Genomic DNA, 21,217 nt, shown 5'->3' on the forward strand with positions numbered 1-21,217 from the left:
AGTACCGCGTGAGTTTTAATTGCTAAATTAACTATGTAATTAATTTACGTCATCCAATGAATAATATACAATTAACATTATATTCGAATTAATAAAAATAGTTAATAATAATCCAAAAATGAGAGAAATTTCCTTATAAAGAACCGAGAAAATCGTGAGATGAAAAAATTAAGCCAGTTATTCTCTGATTACTCCGATTCATTAAGGAATAATTTTTACCGATATACTTGGAAAAATACTAAATGAACAGAATAATAATTAAAATAAGAGAATGATCACGATGTCCTTTTAGTGTAATCCAGAAATGGTAACGATTAACTATAATAATACCAATTGTTGAGATTCCTCCAATAATTTCAATCAATTCCAGAGTATATCACTAATTAGTAAAGAAACGATAATGTAGAAAATATAAAAATAACGTGCGACTTGCTTCGAATTAAAATATACAACTTACATTCTATCTATAAGTCCATTCTCATCCAAAGCATGTGGTAAATCTCTCTTATTCCCGAGCACTAAAACTGGTATTCCTGACAACTGTGGCTTGTCCAACAGATTGTGCAACTCATTGCGACTAGCTTCAATTTTCTCTGAATCAGCGGCATCCACCATGTAAACAATGGCATTGACACCTCTGCAATATCTCTCCCACATGGATCTGAATCTCGGCTGGCCACCAATATCCCAGACTTTGATAGTGACGTTTCCTTTCGTTATCTTACGCATATTGAAGCCTACTGTGGGAATCATATCCTCGCTGAACTGCCCAGACTGAAAAAAAAAATTAAAACAGACGATCAGAAGAATTAATCATCACGACTAATAATCGCCCTTATTGATACGCTCGAGGGAGACTTTGGGTTCTCTCATGAAGTGTAAAAAGTTAAACGTGAATTCTGTAACAAATTGTTAAACTAGGATAAGTGCACATTTTCTCGAGATGAGTTTTTTTCAAATATCTCGGGACTGAAGGCAGATACTAATATTTTCGTAAATGCATTTTATTTCGCTCTCACTTTTCTCTACAAAAAATGTATAATGAAAAATATCGCTATCTTCCTTCAATTCCGCGATATTCGGTAATAACTGGTCTTGAAAAAAAATGCAGTTATCCTAGATTACCACTTGATCAGAGAATTACTATACGACATTATTGTACTAACAGAAAATATTAAAACAAATGGTTGAAGGAAATGATGAACTCTAGAATAACTGGGTAAGTCATAAAATTACTCATAATTATAAATCATCTTCTGACGAATCGCCTGCTAACTGCAACTCCACGTTGCAGTGGAATATTTCAATGCTTCCCGCTGAAATCATCAACTGAAGACGTCACCCTTGTAAAAAGGCGAGAGTCTATGGAATAGTACTTTTTTTATTGTTTAATGTACTGAATGTATCATAAATTATTTATACTGTCGCTCTATGTACTGCCTAAATCAAATATTTTTGCTATTCCTTTTGTTAGAATATCAAGTTAAAATTCATAAAAATATATTGAACTGATTTTGCGATGATTACAAAAATGAATCGATATGGAGGGCTCCACGGAGTCGCCTCAGAGTTTGTATGAACATAAACAATGGTTTCACAAGAAACCATTGTAGGGTTCTTTCTTTGGTGACGAATGTTCTTATGATTTTTGTGGCTAATCTTTAGTCTCTTGGGGATATTGATAGAGTTCAGACGATATTCTTCCTCCTGCGATTTTAATAAAGAAATGGTGATTAGAATTTATTAACTGTGTTTTAATTAATTTAACTATCCTATTTCCAATAGTACGTCTTATGATTACCAGATTTATTATAAACAAACTTAGTTCTCTTTATTTAATGTGTTTTGTTAGGAACTTTGCGAGGGGAATGACGCAACATTCAGAAAATTCGAAATATAAGCTTAATAGGTCTCAAGTTTCTACAATCATTTGTGTGACGACGAGAGAATAAATTACAATAATGTGCAGTAATAAAGAATCAGTAATTAGTAAAGGTTTCCGAGCTGGAGTCAGTTTAAAATTGAAGCTGAATTTAATTACTTCGATATTTCATATTTTTTTAAAGATATTTGATTATAGAGTCTATGTTAACTTTAATCAAGGAATTTTCTAACTAATCAATTTTTTTTAGAACCCGTCGAAGTTTTGTATGACTGCAGAGATAATTGCACGTATTTTTCTCGGTAATTGGTTCTGGAGTGAAGCGGTAAATTAAATAATCAATGGCACTCAGACATTCAAGTTTCAGTGCCAAAATTAAAACCTGTAGTATTTTAATTAGCGACTGTCATTCACTTAGTTCTACTCCAAAGAGCAGTTTTTGCGAGATAATTTTTTTATTAGATTCTGATTCTATTTTATTAGATTCTGATTTTATTAGATTGTTAGAGAACGAAAAAATTAATCCTTGATTGCACGTTTGAATTCAAATGTGTTGTTTATTATTTAGGAATAAATTTATCTTTTTTATTTAGAAATAAATCTCGAAAGTTTCGTTACGACTATGAAAGAAGTAGTAAAACAAAAAATGATTAAAAAAATTTCGGGGACTCTTTCATCCTCGAGTTCATAAGGAACAGAAGGAAGTTTTGATAGTAAATGATTCTACAATTAATTGTTAGACCTTTCATTTGGATATTGACTTCTCCCACTGAAAAGGCGTCATTAACAGAATCAATAGTTGCGTTGATATCCTCTACTGAAATTTCAACTGTAAATCTATAAAATTTCCGATTTCTCCCCTGAAAATAATGTTCTGTTCCAGACAAGCAATAACTTCAATAGCGACTGCATTATTAAAATTAGTACCTAATTCCATCCAAAGTAATTAGAATCCTTTTACTCTCAAAATATAATTTTCTATTTTTCAAAATCCGTTTTAAGTTCCACATACGGCCGCCCACTCATTAAAAAAATACATTAATGAATCAATATTGAAAATGAAATTTTTCGTAATGATTAAGTCAATGAATTACTTTCAATTAATAATTAAATCAATTTACGGAATCATTTTTATTCCAAAGAATATTCTTTTTAAATATCGTTCGAAATTTCCTTCTAGAAGTGACACGTTGCAACTAAATTCTTTCCAAAAAATGAGGAGATCCTCTCATCGCAATGACATCTGGTTAAACAGAACATTGTCCAATCAAAAATAATTAAACAGGAAACCGTATAAATATTCTCTCGAGATATTACAAATTTCCTCATCCACAAAGAATTAATTCTGACATTTTATGCTAAACTCCCACTCCGGAAATAAATGCATAATTAACTGAAACGTCAAAAGTTCCGGATGACATTTCTCCGTCTTCCTCAAAAATCTGCGACAAATAAAATCCTCAGAACTGCAATTCAAAACACAAAATGACTTTCAGCAAGAAAATACTTTCCCCAAACAAGCAACACTTTTAACTCTCCCAAAATATTCTAAAAATCCGAAAAACTGTTCCAAAATGAAGTTGACGTGAAAAAAAAGGGGGGAAAAATGGAGAAAAAGGGAGTTTTCTTTTTTGACTGTAAAAATTCACACCCTCAAAACTTCCTCACGGAAAATTCCAAAGATCCACCCCTTTTCAAGAACCCTTGGAGTTATTTTACACACACTATGCGGTCTAACCCCAGAGACAGAAAACGATTTGAAATTTCTTCATAACTCCTGGGCCAACTCTCTAGCACTTGCAGCCTAGAATATTCAAATAGTACAATAAAAATGAATACGAATGAATAAAAACAGTGATCATACCGCAATGACATTAACGAAAGTGGTTTTTCCACTGTACTGTAGGCCGACGAGTGTTAACTCCATCTCCTCCTTCCAAAAAAGTGACTTGAACCAGTCAAGAATTCTGTTGATCAACGCCAACATATTGTCGCCTTCTCACAAGATTGCAAAAAAAAAAATAGTACAATCCCGCAACAGTATTAGCTGAAAAAATATAAATAATTGTATGATTGAAGAAAAAGCACCGGACTCGAAGTTTTTGACATGTAATCATCGACTAGGCACCAACCAAGTCTCTCCAAATTCACAGACACATGGAAACTAAACTTTTTTTTTCTCCACCTCCACTCACTTCTTGGAAATTATTATTATCAACAAATCACTTCAAAAATAACTCGATAAAACGACAACAAAAGCTCTTCATCCTCCGGCTTAAACAATTAACTCTTCTCTAATAATGATTCATAAGCAAGAAAAAAAAGACGAAGAAAAATTCCATTGGTTTATTTCTCGTGGTGAAGGTTGAATTTATTGTGGACAGATGGAGCCCCTTGGCTGATTGTGGGCGGTAGATAAAACAAAAATAAATAGATGATTGCCGGTTCCAGACGTTGCTAATGACCATTTCAATAAACTCATTAAATGATTATTTGCAATGAGGATGAATCGCAGTAATGAGAGGTGAATTCATAGTTAAGAGTATTTTTATTTTTGTTGTCAGGGATTATAGACAGGGATACCGAGTCTTTTGATTTTTTTTAACGATTTTTTAATTGATCATCTTTTAATTTTGTGTTTTAGTGAATCCACACAATGAAATACACAATAGAGCATGAGATTTTCTTTTTTTTTACAGTTTATCTCAAAGATTCTATTATTTTTATATTCTCCCGGTTGTGTCCAATAACTCGTATTCTTATCGCCCGATTTTTATTTATTAAGAGAAAAATTTGTTTATATTTTATGCTCTTAAGAGTATTCTCAGCATTTTTTAGGTTTATAAATAGTTGTAATAACAATTTTTTTTTAACTGAGAAAGTTTTATTGATTGGATACAAATAGATTGAAATCATCGGAGTAATCTGAATATTTTGTATTATTAAAGTTGATGGTCTTATTTTAATTATTTTTTATTTTAATCCAACAAGATCTTGACAATTCCATGAATTTTTTTATCGTCCACTCAATAAGCTTTTCTGTTATTTAAATTATTTTTTAATAAATCGCAGTAATAGAAAGAGAAATCTGAATCAGTGATTTTTCCTAGGACAATTGCTCTATTCTTCGAATTATTATTTATTCCGATGATTAATTGGAGTGTAATATATTTGAGTCGTGGTTTTTATAATTTATTTGATAATTTTTCTGAGTAAAATAAAATGCAAACCGTATATTGAGATTCGTGAAGGTAAAAGTCTTGATCAATCCCAATAAAAAATAATTGAAATTTCGGATTCTGCGAATACAATTCTTCCACTCAGTAGTAAAAATCATGAATATCATTATTAATCCTTAATTAGTCCATAAATATGGGTCTCAACTGCCCGTCATCCATCGCCCGAAATTACTCATCACAGGGAAATTTATAATCTATTATATAAATTGATATTTACTCGAAAAAGCCACAAAAATCAAAAATCCTTTTAATACTTCTTCTCTTCACCGCGGAAGTCGCTGTTCGTGAGCTGGAGAAAAAAAACCGAAAAAAAAATAAACGAGAAACAACCGGAAAAAAAATGACAACAGCGTCTTGGCCACCAGCGTCTGCCTCCTAGTGTAAAAATCCATCAAACCATTAACAACACAGTGTCGAGGCAATCCAGAGATCGACGAAAAAATCCAGAGTTTGAAGAAATAGTTGAACGTCCCAGTAAATCCGATGATGAAGTGACATCGACTAGTTTAACCTCTCCACCAAGATGTCCTACAACAAAAAGGTCTCGTACTTCTACAACCCTGACGTGGGCAATTTCCATTATGGTCCAGGTCATCCGATGAAGCCCCACAGACTTTCAGTGATTCATTCACTAGTTCTTAATTATGGGCTTCACAAAAAAATGCAGATTTACCGTCCATATCGTGCAAGTACCCACGACATGTGTAGATTTCATTCGGACGAATACGTGGATTTTCTCCAACGAGTCACACCCCAGAATCTCCAAGCTTACACCAAGTACTTGAGTCATTTCAACGTTGGAGATGATTGTCCAGTTTTCGAGGGACTTTTTGACTTCTGCTCGATGTACACTGGAGCATCTTTGGAAGGTGCTACTAAGCTCAATAATAATTGCTGTGATATCGCTGTCAACTGGAGTGGAGGACTGCATCATGCCAAGAAGTTCGAGGCCTCTGGCTTCTGCTACATCAATGATATCGTCATAGCTATTCTAGAGCTCTTGAAGTATCATGCCAGAGTCTTGTACATTGATATTGATGTTCATCATGGAGATGGGGTCCAGGAGGCGTTTTATTTGACTGACAGGGTCATGACTGTGTCTTTTCACAAGTATGGAAACTACTTTTTCCCTGGAACTGGGGATATGTATGAGATTGGAGCTGAGAGTGGCAGGTATTACTCTGTTAATGTGCCCTTGAAAGAGGGCATTGATGATGCGAGTTATGTACAGGTAAGTAATATTGTCGAGCATTATTAATAATGGGCATTAATTGGGGCAATATCTGAATATTTCGCTAAAAAGGAGCAGAACATTCTTAAAATATTCAACAAGAACAAAAGTTATTATAAAAGTTGAGGAAATATTCTGGTCTCTTAAGCTTATTTAATTTTATTGTAATTTTCCTAACATTATCAAATATTTCAGGTATTCAAGCCAGTGATTTCCCACGTGATGGAGTTTTTTCAGCCAACGGCAATAGTCCTGCAATGTGGGGCAGACTCCCTCGCGAATGATCGACTCGGTTGTTTCAGTCTGAGTACAAAAGGCCACGGAGAATGCGTAAAATTCGTTCGAGACCTGAACGTCCCGTTATTAACGGTTGGAGGAGGTGGATACACTCTGAGAAACGTTGCAAGATGCTGGACCTACGAGACATCTCTCCTCCTCGATGAACAAATCAGCAATGAACTTCCTTACACAGAATACCTAGAGTACTTTGCTCCTGACTTTACACTTCATCCTGAGGTCGTCACGAGGCAGGATAATGCCAACAGCAAACAATACCTTGAGGCTATCACGAGACATGTTTATGATAATCTCAAAATGGTCCAGCATTCTCCTTCTGTGCAGATGCAGGATGTACCTTGTGATGCACTACCACCTGAGGACGACAGGCAACCGGAACCTGATCCTGATTCCAGGCATAATACTCAGGATACTGATAAAATCATTGAGCCTGCTAATGAGTATTACGCGGGGGACAAGGATCAGGATAAAATGGATGTGTCTGAGTCGTGATTTTAACGGATTTTAGGGGCCTGGAGTCAGTTTCGTGGTTGCGTGGAGGAAAGAAATGAGTGGCACAGTTTTTTTTTGGCAGTTCAGTTTGAAAGAATGCAATAAGTCAATTTTATTCTAAGATTTGTTTCTTTTTTGGTAGATACATCTATCGACAACTAAAAAGAGAGAATTTTTAAAAAGTCCTTTTGCGAAAAAACACCTCACAAAAATTTCGATATGGCTGTTAGTTTTGGAGATACCTATCAATGTTTTTTGCAATTGACTTGTGCCATTTTATTCCTTCTTTTCTGGTCTATTGTTATTCGAAGAATTATTGGGTTCAGCGGAGATAATTGTTTACGAAAATTAATTTACGGAAAGCTTTACGGTTTTCTCTTATGACTTGCAAATTTTGATCATGTTCATTTTAATGACGTGCCAGCACAAACATTTTAGCCTTTTCCTTTTTATGGGACAATTGTTTACTCGGAATATCCTTCTGATTTTTTTTACATCTCTTCCTCCAATAATTGCAAGATAATCTACAATCAGTTCTTGACTCATCTCAGGTTATTTGCCAGTGAATTCTGTACATAATTTTCTACTTTTTATTTTGAGAATCTTTCATTCAATGTAAATAATATGAATTTTGAGAGATGTTTTATTGTAACTACAAATAAAATAATTGAGACGATTTTTAAAAAAAATGTGAGATAATTATCTGGCAAATCTATTAATTAATAAATATGGATTGATCCTCCAATCCAATTTCTGAACCACTTAATCAAAATTAGAAATCCCAGTTAATGATTAAAATTAAAAGTTGTAGAAAATCTCTGGTAATGTGAAAGTAACATCAAAACTTTTATAATTTTTTTAAAGTCATTTATAGTCAAGACAAAATTTATTGGACAGACCATTTTCTTTAAACTATCAAATCACTTCTTTAAGTTATCAAATTCTGTTTTCATATTCATATTTTTAATAATAAAAATACAATGATAATTTGTCTGCAGGAGTTGGGTAAGTAACAAAGGGTTATAATAACGATATAAGGTAAACTAACAATTCCATTGCAGCTCACATTTGTTTCGTTTATTCAATGAATATATTTTAATTCTGTATAATAAAATATAACGATCCAATTGGATCAATCGCGGGGGACATTATGGGCATAGAACAAGTCAATCAACGATAAATACTATATCACAGAGTTCTTAATCATCGAAGGATCGTGAACGATTTCACTTGAAATTAAAAAAAAATCATTCGTTTAAAAAAGACGTGAAAATAGTTTCAATCCAATAAGTAAACATCGAACTCATTTAAATCTTCATTTGTGGAGGATTATCCAATTAAAAATACTAGATGTGACTAAATAGAATAAATTAGGTGACTTAAGACTATCCAATTCCTATACAGTTTGTTCCATTTGTCTTCATCAATTATATGTTACGTACTACTTTTATAAGGGAGTGGCAACTATCAGATTAAATTAAAAATAATACGATAGGGGAATACTCATATTACACAATCAATCAATTTTTCCGAGGATTTAATATGCACTGAAATGGTCAAACGAAATTAAATAATGGATTTTAAAAAAATGCTAAAGATATCGTTCATTAAGAATTTCATCAGCTGCAAACAAGATCTGTCTATAATTTCCTTTGAAATCAATTAATTGAATAACAAATATTCCAAATTTAATACTCAATCGGAATTCATAATCAATTCTTATTTGTTGAATTATTTTGATAATAATATAAATAACAGGAAAATATTGAAAAAAATTTGGTGTTGCAACATTCCATTGCCAATTGAATAAGTAGATGATTTCCTTAAAACGACTTGTTTTTTAAATGATCCGATAATTAAAAGATTCAAAATGTCACTACTGTGTTTCACCACTTCAATTGAAGATATTTTTTCTCCATTCTCCCTGTTAACATTCAACGGAATAAACAATTACGTGGAGATATTTTTCTCAATAGTTTTTCTATCCATTTAAGTGGACGACAAAAATGCTCAAAATACACTTCATGTAGTCGGTGCTTTTATCAGTCTCATTTAGTTAAAAAGAAGTTAGTCATATTTCTTATGGCGCACGTCACATGCTCCTCAGTGTTTCATTATTTCCTGCCTTTTCTCATTCATTTTCCGTACCTTTGAATCGATTTTCAGAGTTTCGATTGACTAGATGCCATCTTTCACTCAAAATATTATTTAAATAAATCGCAAGTTTTTTTATTTTTTATTTTGATGCACGTTCATGTCTCAAAGTGCTTGTAGATGCTCGTTACGTAGGTCATCACTTGCTGCCAGTCGGGACGTTCTAGTTGACACATGTCTCCAATATTCTGCAACAATTTCAATAAAAATATTCATTCCGTTGTCCTTAATTGTTAAATTTGATCCGATAGCCTTTTACGATCGAAAATTGAATTCCAACGATACAATTAAAATACTCTCTAACATCTTCTGCTTTAGAATTATCCAATTAAATTGCGAAATAAAAATGCAAAAAGAAAAATCATATTCAACTTTAATCCTAATTTTTTAACATTTTGCCTCTAAAGAACGGAAAACATAGGCAGATTATTCTTTGAACATTGTTATATAAAAATATGATCGGATTTGCTGGAAGTGTTCCTGAGTTTTCAATAATGTTTTAATTTACCGTAAGAATTTAACTCCTTAATATGACGGAAATAATGTTTACTAGCATTTGACGCACTTTTTTGTTTACTCTTCTTTAATTAAATGTAATTGAACAAAAATTAATCTAGGATTACAAGTAAACCCTGGGTCTATCGCTCGCATGATATAAACTATTATTCTTGGTTCAGAAATGGAAATTAATAGATTGAATTGTCCAAATAAAATTCCCATTGCAAAATCTTCTCATATTTGATTCATTACGAGAATGAATTCAGTGGATGAACTTCGAAATTTGTTATAAAATAGTAATTATTTTGTTAACTCAATGTCAAAAAAACGGAAGGAATTTTTTGTCAAGAAAGAAATTCCGTGAAAAAAATTTAATTGACATTTTTCTCAAGTCTTGCTATGAAAAATTTGAGGAAAAAAAGGAATTAATATTGTAATCAAAGAATTTGAGCTGTACATAAAGCTTGATTAAATATTTACGCACCAGAGTAGTTTGGATTCCAACGCTCTCGGCTGCAGAAAATGCCAGTGAGAAATTCCTGCGCTTCTCAGATGGACTCAGTGAGTCATACGGTATTTTATCAGGTAAATAAGAGTGAAGAATAGCGCAGAGAGCTAGTCCATCGTTCCAGGAGCTACTGAAGTTGGTGATATCAATATTCCTGTAGCCAACAGTTTTATTCTGACACCATTTTAATAAAGCATTCCGCTTGGATCCTCCATTCTTTACGAGACCACACAGTGGATCTTTCCGTTCAGAGAGATCAGTCACACTGTTCCTTCGTACAAAGTCAATTGCCTTTGCATTCAAAGCTGCTGAGTCCAACAGTTCACCGGCACTCAGGCTCACTGGTCCTGATGATTTTTGTGATTCTGGGAAACAACAAATTACCATTCATTACTTAAGGTTGCTGTCGCTTGTCTCTCTAAAAAGGCTGGGATTAAAGCACAATCCTCTGAAAGTGCACAATTTCACTTGATTGATTGCATTGTGTATGCATAGCTGAAATATAACTATATATTTTCCGGTCTAACTATTCTTAATTATGGAAATTTATCAACTTTCTGTTGTTATTCCCCGAAAACAAAACGGCCGATCGATTTAATTTTTTTTTGTCTGTATTCAATGGTGCGACTTCTATAACAATTTTTATTTGGAAAAATATCCAGCCGTTGATTGAAAAAAAATAAAATGCGTAACGCTTCATTTAGACACGCGAACAGTTATTCAAATTTCAATAATTTCTATCTCAAGTTCTCGGACAATCTCAAATAGAAAGTGATCATTTTGCAACTTCATTTTTTAACTATTCACCATAACAATTTAAACAAAAAAAGTCTCAAGATTTTTATCATCTTTGCACTGAAATGATTTTCTTATGACTAAGGAAAATTGAAAATATTTTCAACCACAAAATGAAAACAAAAAGTCATACATTGTTTTTTGAATCTGTGATAAAATGTATTGGAATAATTACCATTTAGAGAAAAATCAATTCATTTTCTTCATAAAAGGCTTCATGAAATTTAAAACTATTAATTGAGGTATTGAAAGAATAAAAAAATATTTAAAAAATACAGAGTCTTTCTAAAATTCCCATAAAAGTTACAAAAATAATTTGTTCTATCGAATAAATTCTACACCAATCTCGAATGTATCTCTTTTCTCCACCACTCGACTACCAAATCCAATCAAAAAAACTTCAATGATGATCACAGTTCATTATTACCTGATAATGTCAGTTTCCTATTGCCAGTAGATTGTGTTTTATTATTATTCGTTGGGTTAGCAGCACAAATTAAATTATTAATCTGTTGTTGATCTCTTAGAGGTGCTTTTAACGATAAAATATCATTGGTCCCAATGGAATTCAACGACGAAGTGGAACTGCTTCGGCTACCAGGTCCTAGAACAGATTAAAAATCAAAATAGAAAACTTTGAAATTAATCTAAGAGAAAAAGTTTGAATCACTTGTCAATTTAAAGTAGATTTCAAGTAGAAAAGAAAAAGAATTATGTGAGTAACTGTGTAATAACATTTTCATCAAGTGGTAACTTCATTTTTTTAAAAATATGATAATCTAAGAATTTGGAAAAACCCACCAGCTTTGGCTTGTTTAGTGGCATTTTCAATACTCTCGATTAAACATTTAACTGAGAGCCTAGAATCCTGCCTCGAAATATTTGCCTTCCTCCTAGCAGCCATTTCCTGCTGAACACTTGTTAAAACACTCTGCTGGGTCTCTGTAGGTGCACTCACAGGTCTAGGAGGTGGGGGTGTGGGATTTTTCTGATTGGCTAAAACATTGAAAAAATTAAATGAAAAAATACGTCACAGAAAACTGAAGTAATAAAGAACAGAAGATAGTACCAATTTAAATCCGTAAATTGATGGAAAATTCATTTAATATTTGTGCGAAGAAACAAGAATTTGAATAGAATTTTTTTTTTTTTCTAGAAAATCCCAGTAATCTTCTGTTCATTATACTTCACCACTGGATTCTCCCCACAAATATTTCACAATTGGAGACACAAAATTATAATAGGAACAAAAATAAATAAACACAATTACCCAAGACAAAAAATTGACGTAATGAATGTAGACGTGGATAGAACAAAAATAAAAACCATAAAGCAAAAGTTGACAGACAAGAGACGAGTAACAAAAAAGCACACAACGGAAAAGGGCAAAAGGTCTTCAGATTTCCCGTAGGCGGACGAGTTGGCACATGAATCACTCCCTATAATTCCAATATTTCATATTCTCCAGACTCAATGGCAGAGATTAAATCGACAATTATGCAACATTTGGCCCCAACACATGAAGTTTCTGTAATTTATGAATTTTAAGCGTACAGACGGCGCACATAGTGAAACTCCACAATAAGTCCAGGTTTCATAGATATTTATCTGTCAATATCTCAAAAGGTTCATGGAGATATGTCGTCCCTTCGACTAAATGGCCATATCACTATTTTTTGTAGTTCACCAGGAAAATTCACTCAGTGGTATCTATTTTTTTTTGGAGGGAGAGGATCTCGATGTTTCAGATTATTCTACATCATCGAAAAATAACTTTCCGAGACTTTTTTTTAGGTTTCAATCTACGAATTTTCAACGAATTTCTTTCGAAAAATAGTGATACGACCTTTGGCCGAAAAACTAAAAAAATATGCTAACAAGATTTTATTCAATTATTAAACTCCAATATCACCTAAAATTATCGAGGCTGACGTCACAAATAATTGATTTTAATTTTGATAAAATTGATAAATTTACAATAATCAAAAAAAATGTGAAACTTCTCCTCATAAAATAAAAAAAATTTAATCTATTAGTCAACAAGTAATTTCGTGATAAAATGTGATAAGGCCCTTTTCCCAAGAAATCAAATTTCCCACGCGAAAATTTATTGATTTGTTCGTCAGAGATGCGCAAAAAGATTAGCGCACTCTTATCTCCTGGACTTATCTCAAGTTATCCACCATTTTCTCACCGATATTCATTTAAATTCTTGTTTTAATCTCGTACCTCCCATCGTTCTCTCAGGCCTCAACTCAACGTCCTCCAAAATAGACTCAAACTTTTCCCGCAACGATAAAGTTCTCCCCATAAAGTTATTTCTCACTCTTCGTTTTGATGCATCTGCCTGAAGTACTGAGTAGTCTCTATCTAAACATTTCGACGACGATACGATTGATTTATCGATATTCCCCCCCATGGATTCTTCAAAATGTACGAACTTCCTCGGTGAAGGGATTGGCCTGTTGCTATTTATTTTCAATTCTCTACCATTATTCATCGCACTGTTTATATTATTTCTCTTCAATCTCTGATTGAGCTCTTCAGACCGCTCCAAACCTATCATCGGTAAATCAAATGTGAAAACATCTGAATCATTCGATTCGGCACTCGAAACTTCAGCTCTCACATCCTGCGTCGATTTATCTGATTTCATCCACTCAGAACTCGATCCTCGTCTAAACTCATCCTTAATGGATGTGCAATACTTCTTACGTCTCAATTCATCATCAAGTTCTCCAACCTTAGAGGACTTTACGTCCCTCAAAGGTTCACTAATTGATCTCTGCAAGTTATTCGACTGATTAATAACTTTATCATTCAATCCTTCAATTCTTCTGGAATTATCCAACAATTTTAAATCATCGGACTTTCCATTCGATTCGATAAACCTCACGGTCTTCTTCGGTTTACTTTCCTTGATCTCAGGATAAACCTCATCCGATGATTCATCATCAATATTATCACAGGACAATCGAGGAACATAAAGTTTCGGAGCCATAATCAAATGTGGATTAGGATTAACTAATTCCGTTGTTATCGCATAATCCTTCACAACTCCGCTCTTATCGATAACGATTGGTTTAGCCTCCACAATCTTATCAATTTCCCTTTCCCCGATATTTTTCTGGGCTATCGATAAATCTTGTCGCAATGTTTGACTTACGTTAGTCTCACTCTGAGATTTTTTCTCGAGGCTCTGACGTAAAATTCTCGTCATCTCTGGATCCACTTGGAATCTCAGATCATCCATTGATCTACCGACATTTGACTCTTCCTTTTTTCGAGGAATAAGGAACTTCGAGTTGGATACGTGGAGCCAATAGGAGTTCTCGTCGATTCCCTGGATCCCCTGGATAGACTCAAGGGACAAGTTCTTCGTGTTTTTCATGTTTTTTGATCTTTCCAGGGGCTTTTTTGGGTTGAAATCGATGTGATTGTGCTTGGGAAGTGTTTTTGCGCTCAGAGATGAGTCTAGAAGGTTTGGATGAGAGAGATTTCGATAGATCGGGGAGTTCTCTTTGACTTCTTCCTGAGAGACTGATGCACTTCTTTCGTGATTCGGCGGTCTTGCGGATTTAGTTTCCAATAGTTTCATTTCTTCGACACTTCGTTTACGGAGAATTGTTCTTCCTCTTTGGAATATTACATTTTTTCGATCGTTTTTGAAGTCTGATGTGTCTGACAACTCTGTTTGTGCTTGTTTTTTTATGGACAAGTAAAGAAAATGTAGTGTAATTATTGTTCAGTGCATTCATGCAATTTGGTGGTTAAAGAGAGTCGCAGAATTCCGGGATTATTTAAATTATTAGTAATAGTAACTCTGTAAACTAACAGAAGTGCATTTTTCGATGCGAGATTTTAGCGAATATCGCGGAATTGACGGGAAATGGCAATATTTTTGATTGAATATTTTTTGTAGAGAAAGGTGAGCACTAAAAAAGGGGTCATTATCAAAATATCAATATGTTCCGTCAATCTCGAGATATTTGGGAAAAACTCATCTCGAGAAAGTGTGCACTTATTCTAGTTCAGTACTTGGTTATTAATTTTATGTGGATTTCAGGGAATTTTCCTCGCCTCTTTCAACCACAAAAGTGTAAGTATCGATTTTTAATTGATGTGATGAGTGTGAATTGAATTCGTGGATCATTTTGTAAATGTCTGAAGAAGAAACGGATTTTGAGGAATCGATGGAAGAGCTTTATGCTTTATATATGAAAGATCTTATAATTTTCATCATAAAATTGTTTAGAGAGTTATTGAAAACCAATTTGACAGCCAATCCGAATAATCGGATTTCTTTACGAGGGCTGATAGCTGAAAATTTTATCTAGTAAAAAAAGACCTCTCAATACTTTTTTATAGCATTCATTACCGAGATAATCATCCAATCGCCAAAGATTGCATCATCAAGGTACATTGATGTCAATCAAGAAGGCTATCTCGATCATGACTAATGAGTAACAATACGAAAATTTTCTGAGAAATCGTTGTACTCCAAAATATTATTATTTATAAGAACTTTTTCTTGAAATTGATAGGTCCTAGGCGTCTGTTAATCACCCAATTATTAAATATTCTGAGAGGATATCTGATAAATGAATGAAAAACATTTCAAGCCCATAAAATTCCAAGATATCTACAAAATAATCCTGGAAACTCTTAGATTGACTAAAAGTAAATCAATTCGATGAATACCTTTATTCAGTTTTTCCAGCTGTCCCTCCAGTGCCCTCAGTCTATCCCTCAATGTTTTATTTTCTAGGACAACTCTCTCCAGCTCGGACTGCGCCTCAGTCTTGAAGTCATTGGCAACTCTGACAGTCATCAACAAATCGTTTTGAAATTGCTCCCATTCTGCGCTCTCACTCTGCCTCAATTTTTTCTCATCGCTGAGGTTTCGCTCGAGCTCGTATTGTCGAAGTTGAGCTTCTCGTTCACGTCTCTGAGACTCACTCAGAGCAGCTTTCAGCTCACGCTTGTCCTCCAGGTGTCTCTGACACTGAGCTTGAAGCTCTGCAAGTGAATCACGTACTAGTTGCAGTTCAGTATTCACCGACAGTCTCTCGTCCTTCAATTGGCTCAAACGATATTCTAAATCGTCGATCGCGGATTTTGCGTTGTTTCTCGTTACCTGGAAATATCAGAAATTATAATCTTAATTTCAGATTTCAAGTGATACATGCAAAAAAAATAATAATTCCCTAAAATGATATGCAATATCATTGTCAAAATTAAAACCTAATCAGAACTGCCAGGGAGTGATTAAACGAGAGAAATAAGATTTTTAAAATACAAACAATCGTGAATAATTTTCTAGACTCCAAGAAAATATTTTTTTTTTTAGTATCCCTCACCTTATACTCTTCCTGCAGTTGTGAGTACTGATCTCTCAACCTATCATGATCGCAGTGACTTCTAGCCAATTGTTCCTGGAGTGCAGCAGCCTGTGTCTCCAGTGTATCCTTCTCCCTCCTGGCAGCATCAAGCAACTCATCAGCTTCACTCTTACTCTCTACCTGCCTACTCTGCTCAAGCTCTTCAATCTTAGCCCTGGCATTATCCAACAAGGTTGCCAACCTGCTGATCTCGATATTTCTGTTGGCACTCTCCTGCCTCGCCCCAACAAGCTCCACATCCAGTTGCTTCCTCTCAGCACTCCCAGCCTCCACAGCAACCTCCAGGTGGTGAACCCTTTTGGTTAAACGTTCAGCCTCTCCAGTGCTAGCTTCAGCCGATGAACGAAGAACCTTCAACTCACTGGAGAGTTCCTCCAACTTCTGGAGAAGAGATTCACGTTCCTCTTGGGCACTCTTCAGCAGATCTACGAGTTTTTGCTCCCTCTCTGTGTTGTAACCCTTTGAGGAGTCCTGGGGCTTCTCCTCCCTCAGTAACAGTCCCTGAAGTGTGTCAACCTTCGACCTGGAGTCCTCTAATTTTTCGGTCTGCCTGCAGAGTGACTCCAGAAGGACTCCCTTCTCCTCAGTTAATCTTTCATTGTCTGTCTGAAGCTCTGATAATTGAGCCTGGAGATCACTCAGCTCTTGAATCGTTGCCTGAAGCTCTTCGTTTGTGGAGTAATGTGTTTCCTCCATCTGGAGAATTCGGTCCTGCAGGCAAGCAACCGAGACCTCCGATACTGAACTCGATGATCGCTTGTCCCATTCTGGAGTTGCACATCTGGGATTATCTGTGGTGGGAGTTGCTGATGGATCATTGGGGGGCAGTGAGGACTCATCACGAGCTGCGTCTTGCAAGAGCTGGTGCTTCTCTGCATCGGACAGAGGCGAATGGGCCACATCTCGGAGACGAGCCCGGAGGATCTGATTGTCCTCCGTCAGCCTCTCAACTTCTAATGTGTGTTGCTCCTGGAAATACAAACAATTTCTGTTAATTAGGCACTCGAATATCTACGCTTTGCGAATTTGGAGAAATAAATCTTGAGAGTGGAGTCTATATTAATTTTTAAAAACTAGTTATTATTAACAAATTAACTGGGGACTATTCTGCCTACCCATCCATATTTCAGAAGTCTTGGTTTTTTCATATTGTTGGGAAAGACTTTTTTTAATGATTTTTGTTGCTCAACTTTTCGTTAATTATTAATGAATATGTTTAAGTTTATGACTTAATAATATCTGATTAATTCAGTTTCGAATAAATTAATCATTCTAGTCTGCAATTCTTTTTTGGAAAAATTATAAAAAGAGTTTAATTATGGGTAACGATAAAAAACAATTTTTCGCAGAATTTTGTGGAATGTAATGTTCTATGTACGTTATATTTTTTATATCAGAAAATTCTATTAAGTTTTTTTAGACATTTCACAGATTAAGAAAAATTCTCAGAATTTGTATTTTTTGGGAAGCAAAATTGCAGCAATGAAACAATTAAAATCCATAAACGTTGTGCTATATTTATTAAAAATCGGAAATATATTCCGTCAATTCATCACGAAGTGAATTCGCTTTTTTATTCTGATAATTCTCAAATAGTTCTATAAATTTCATGTATTCAATTTTTGCATTTATTATTTATATTGCATTTCTCTCTACTTTGCAGTCGATTGCACAAGAAAATAAAAAGAACATGTAAATAAGAGATAAAAATGATTATCTATATCATTGGCAATGTAGACATTTCAACAGAACTCGATATTAATATTTTTTGCAGTTTCTCACGTAAAATAATCAGCGAAAAAATATAACTCAATGATTTATTCTGCAAACCATAAATTGAATGGGCCTAGCAATAAACAAATAATTAATTGAAACAAGGAAAATTCGGAACTCTGTAATCAATCAAAGTATATTCATCAAATCAATTCACATTTACACAATTTTATATCAAACACGGAATTAATCCGATATTGAATAATTCAAGGAAAAAATGACAATAAATCTGTTCTCAAATGAATTTTTACCGAGATAAATGCGCACGCACTTAAATATCAAATTAAATATTATCAATATTCATGATATTTAGTCCTCAACTACTGAATTGAACAACTAATTCCATGATCACGTGTATTTCAACAAATGATGATTTGAGACGTTAAAATGGATTTAGCGATCATCCGCCTTTCACAAACTCTAAAAAACAAAATCTAAAATATCACCAAAAAAATCGAATACTAGTAACGGAAAATGCATTAGCAAGGATGTAAAAAATTCCCATCAATAATTAACGACAAAATTGGATAAAAAATAAATACCATCCCAGTAATGAAACAATCACATGACGAGTGGCAATTTCCAAATAGGTGTTCCGTTTTCCTCAATATTCAATTGCAATGCCACCAGCACACAATGTCAACCAGAATTACCCACAAATGGCCTAATGACCATCTTTAATCTAATAAATAAATAATCCCTGGTAATAACTCAAACTGTCACGATGTCAGGGTTATGTTTATGAACTTAAAACTAGCACCTGAGAATCAATTGTACATTTAACACTTGTATCACTCTATCCATCACACAAACCGATCGACAAACTCAGTGTTCAATTGGAGAAATAATCACTAGTAATGATGATAAATGACGTTTTTCATGTCTTCAATAATTCGGCACATGAACACGCTTTCTACGTAACATTCGACGCGGGGTTATACTTATTGTAAAAGGCGGAATTCAGAGGTTTGTATGTATGAGTGAGTTTACTCGATCGGTAAACAAACTTCAGAGACAACCGTTTTTTATTTATCACATCAATTTTTAATATACCATAAAATGTCTCCCTCATTCGACAATTATGCAATAAATAATGAAATTCAAAGTTACAAACAGCCAATGACAACGAAAAACTTTCATTTTTCGCATAAAAAATATATTGAACTTTTGAAAAAATAAGTGTTTTCTTCAGGGTTTTTTAAATAAAAAAAAAAAAAGTTCTCATCGTAATTCAAATTTTAGTCAATGAATCATTGGATTTTCGGACTTGTATGTTTTTCGTATGGATAAATATTTAGTATTTCATATGAGTATGTGAAATTAATCAGAAGTATTTGCGTTTTGTTGTGTGAGTGCGCGCACGTTTTGTATTTTTTTTTTCTTTTTTTCCCCTCTTTTTTTCTTTATTTGACTTTAGTTATTTGTGTATGTGCACGACTGGCAGCTGTCCCAACGGTTCAGCATCTGTCTCGGGGCTAAAACGTCCTGAGGAATGCGGAAAAAAAAAGATAGGTTTTGTTTTCCTGGAGAATCTGAGGATTCATTGAGTTTTAGAAAAAGGCGGGTAATCATGTCGTCTTCTGGTGATTTTCAAAAAATTCTTTGTGGTTTTTGGATTAATTGTCAATCGCGACGAGCCTCAAAGATAAATGCGACACACTGCGAGAAAAAATTGGAAAAATTTAGTGAACCTATTTTTTTGTCCCCAATAATGGTTGTTTTTATTAAGTTAGACTTAAAATAATAAAATATATTTTTAAAGTAAGTAACTTTAGTCAATTTAATCTTTTGGTAGATTCGCACCGATTTACTGTTTCTTAAGAAATAAATATGCTCTTAATTACATGTTATGTAAAATTAAGACAAAAAAGTGAATTATTTGATTCTATTATATAATTTTTGTGACCATTGAGAAGTTAACAACTATTTTTCTCATTTTAATATACCAAATAAATCATGAGTTGAGCCATTAGTTAAGATCTTCAGGCATATTTTAACGAATACTAATTTCAATTTTGAATTTTTGCAAACAGCTCTAATTGCAATTCAACTCCGAAATTGTAATTAGTATTTTTTTTAACAAATGTATTCAATACAATATTTAGCACTGGTAATCACATATGCGTTTGTGACGATTCATCAAATTCATTTGTTAGTTTCAAACCCTTTTTTTTATTTACTAAATTGTATTTCCTCTGCCCGAGACATTGTACTCTATTAAATTATCATCTTAATTTCACTAAAATACATGACTTCGTTAAAAATAAAAATATCGTGTTTCAAAATTCATCAGATGTGACATCCCTGCGGGTAATTTGATTGGAATCAAATATTTGGAGGGTGGGGCAATGCGGGGTGAGGAAGGATGACCCTTTGACGATAATTTTGTGGATTACGGGAGTTTGATTTTTATTCAGGGAGAAATTTTAATAATAATAACATTCTAACATTTTTAATAGTTTTGATTCCCAAACATGCAATAATTCTCTACTCTTTTACTTTTTATTTTTTATTTATTTTTTATTTATTTTTATTTTTATTTTTTTATTTTTTATAGACAAACTTTCAAGGTAAAAATTGCAGAATTCATCATAAAAAGTGGACGGGCTTGGTAAAAAGTATGTCTCCGCGTTTTTTATTCGACCTTTATTTTCACTTGCGTATTACCCAACTTTCACGTCATTTTGTTGAATTCTTTCGATCCGTGTAAGAGAATGAAAAATCAAAAAATAAAATAAACTAATAAAATAATAAAATAAAAATAAAAATGATATGATAGCATATATACCTTCACCAGAACTTTAGCTTGTGGAAAAATATCATTTAAATTGAGAATAACTGTACGAATAAATAGAAAATAGATGTCACTGAAATCTCTAATTCTTGAATATGAAGGTCATCTTTGTTTTATTCATTAAATGGCAATCAACAGAAGAAATAATGGGT

At 33.6% G+C, this 21,217-nt stretch overlaps 3 protein-coding genes across 8 annotated transcripts in view; 1 reads left to right on the forward strand and 2 right to left on the reverse strand.

Moving 5' to 3' along the window:
- Arl8 (ADP-ribosylation factor-like protein 8) overlaps window positions 1-4,230 on the reverse strand; it is a 5,372-nt gene extending 1,142 nt beyond the window's left edge. Inside the window, exons 1-3 of the mRNA XM_011302952.1 lie at window positions 4,015-4,230; window positions 3,747-3,929; window positions 458-774 (exon numbers count right to left, since the gene is read on the reverse strand). Coding sequence (XP_011301254.1) covers window positions 458-774; window positions 3,747-3,869 — 440 coding nt within the window. The 5' untranslated portion in view covers window positions 3,870-3,929; window positions 4,015-4,230. The remainder of the gene's footprint in view (window positions 1-457; window positions 775-3,746; window positions 3,930-4,014) is intronic.
- Window positions 4,231-5,301: 1,071 nt separating this feature from the next.
- Window positions 5,302-8,086, forward strand: HDAC3 (histone deacetylase 3). The gene is made up of 2 exons (XM_011302964.1): window positions 5,302-6,352; window positions 6,548-8,086. Exons 1-2 carry the CDS (start codon window positions 5,645-5,647, stop codon window positions 7,139-7,141), a joined length of 1,302 nt encoding a protein of 433 aa, XP_011301266.1. The 5' UTR covers window positions 5,302-5,644; the 3' UTR covers window positions 7,142-8,086.
- A 105-nt stretch (window positions 8,087-8,191) lies between these two features.
- The window catches only part of spdi (split discs), a 28,663-nt gene continuing 15,637 nt past the window's right edge, over window positions 8,192-21,217 (reverse strand). For 4 of the 6 annotated variants that reach the window (XM_011303019.1, XM_011303027.1, XM_011303009.1 and 1 more), the window contains 7 exons: window positions 16,457-17,467; window positions 15,798-16,233; window positions 13,326-14,795; window positions 11,898-12,092; window positions 11,524-11,700; window positions 10,278-10,666; window positions 8,192-9,483 (listed from right to left, as the gene is read on the reverse strand). In XM_011303019.1, the coding sequence (XP_011301321.1) occupies window positions 9,394-9,483; window positions 10,278-10,666; window positions 11,524-11,700; window positions 11,898-12,092; window positions 13,326-14,795; window positions 15,798-16,233; window positions 16,457-17,467 (3,768 nt within the window). In that variant the 3' untranslated portion in view covers window positions 8,192-9,393. Of the gene's footprint in view, window positions 9,484-10,277; window positions 10,667-11,523; window positions 11,701-11,897; window positions 12,093-13,325; window positions 14,796-15,797; window positions 16,234-16,456; window positions 17,468-18,813; window positions 19,200-21,217 lie in introns of those variants that run through there. The other 2 variants (XM_011303034.1, XM_011303043.1) reach the window with 2 other exon arrangements.

This window comes from Fopius arisanus, unplaced genomic scaffold, assembly GCF_000806365.1.
Source record: "Fopius arisanus strain USDA-PBARC FA_bdor unplaced genomic scaffold, ASM80636v1 scaffold00002, whole genome shotgun sequence".
Classification (NCBI taxonomy): Eukaryota; Metazoa; Arthropoda; class Insecta; order Hymenoptera; family Braconidae; genus Fopius; species Fopius arisanus.

Bases quoted from the DNA above. Each gene is read 5' to 3' on its own strand.
- HDAC3 (XM_011302964.1), top strand. From the start codon at position 5,645: ATGTCCTACAACAAAAAGGTCTCGTACTTCTACAACCCTGACGTGGGC. The intron at 6,353-6,547 runs GTAAGTAATATT...CAAATATTTCAG, and splicing joins ATGATGCGAGTTATGTACAG to GTATTCAAGCCAGTGATTTC.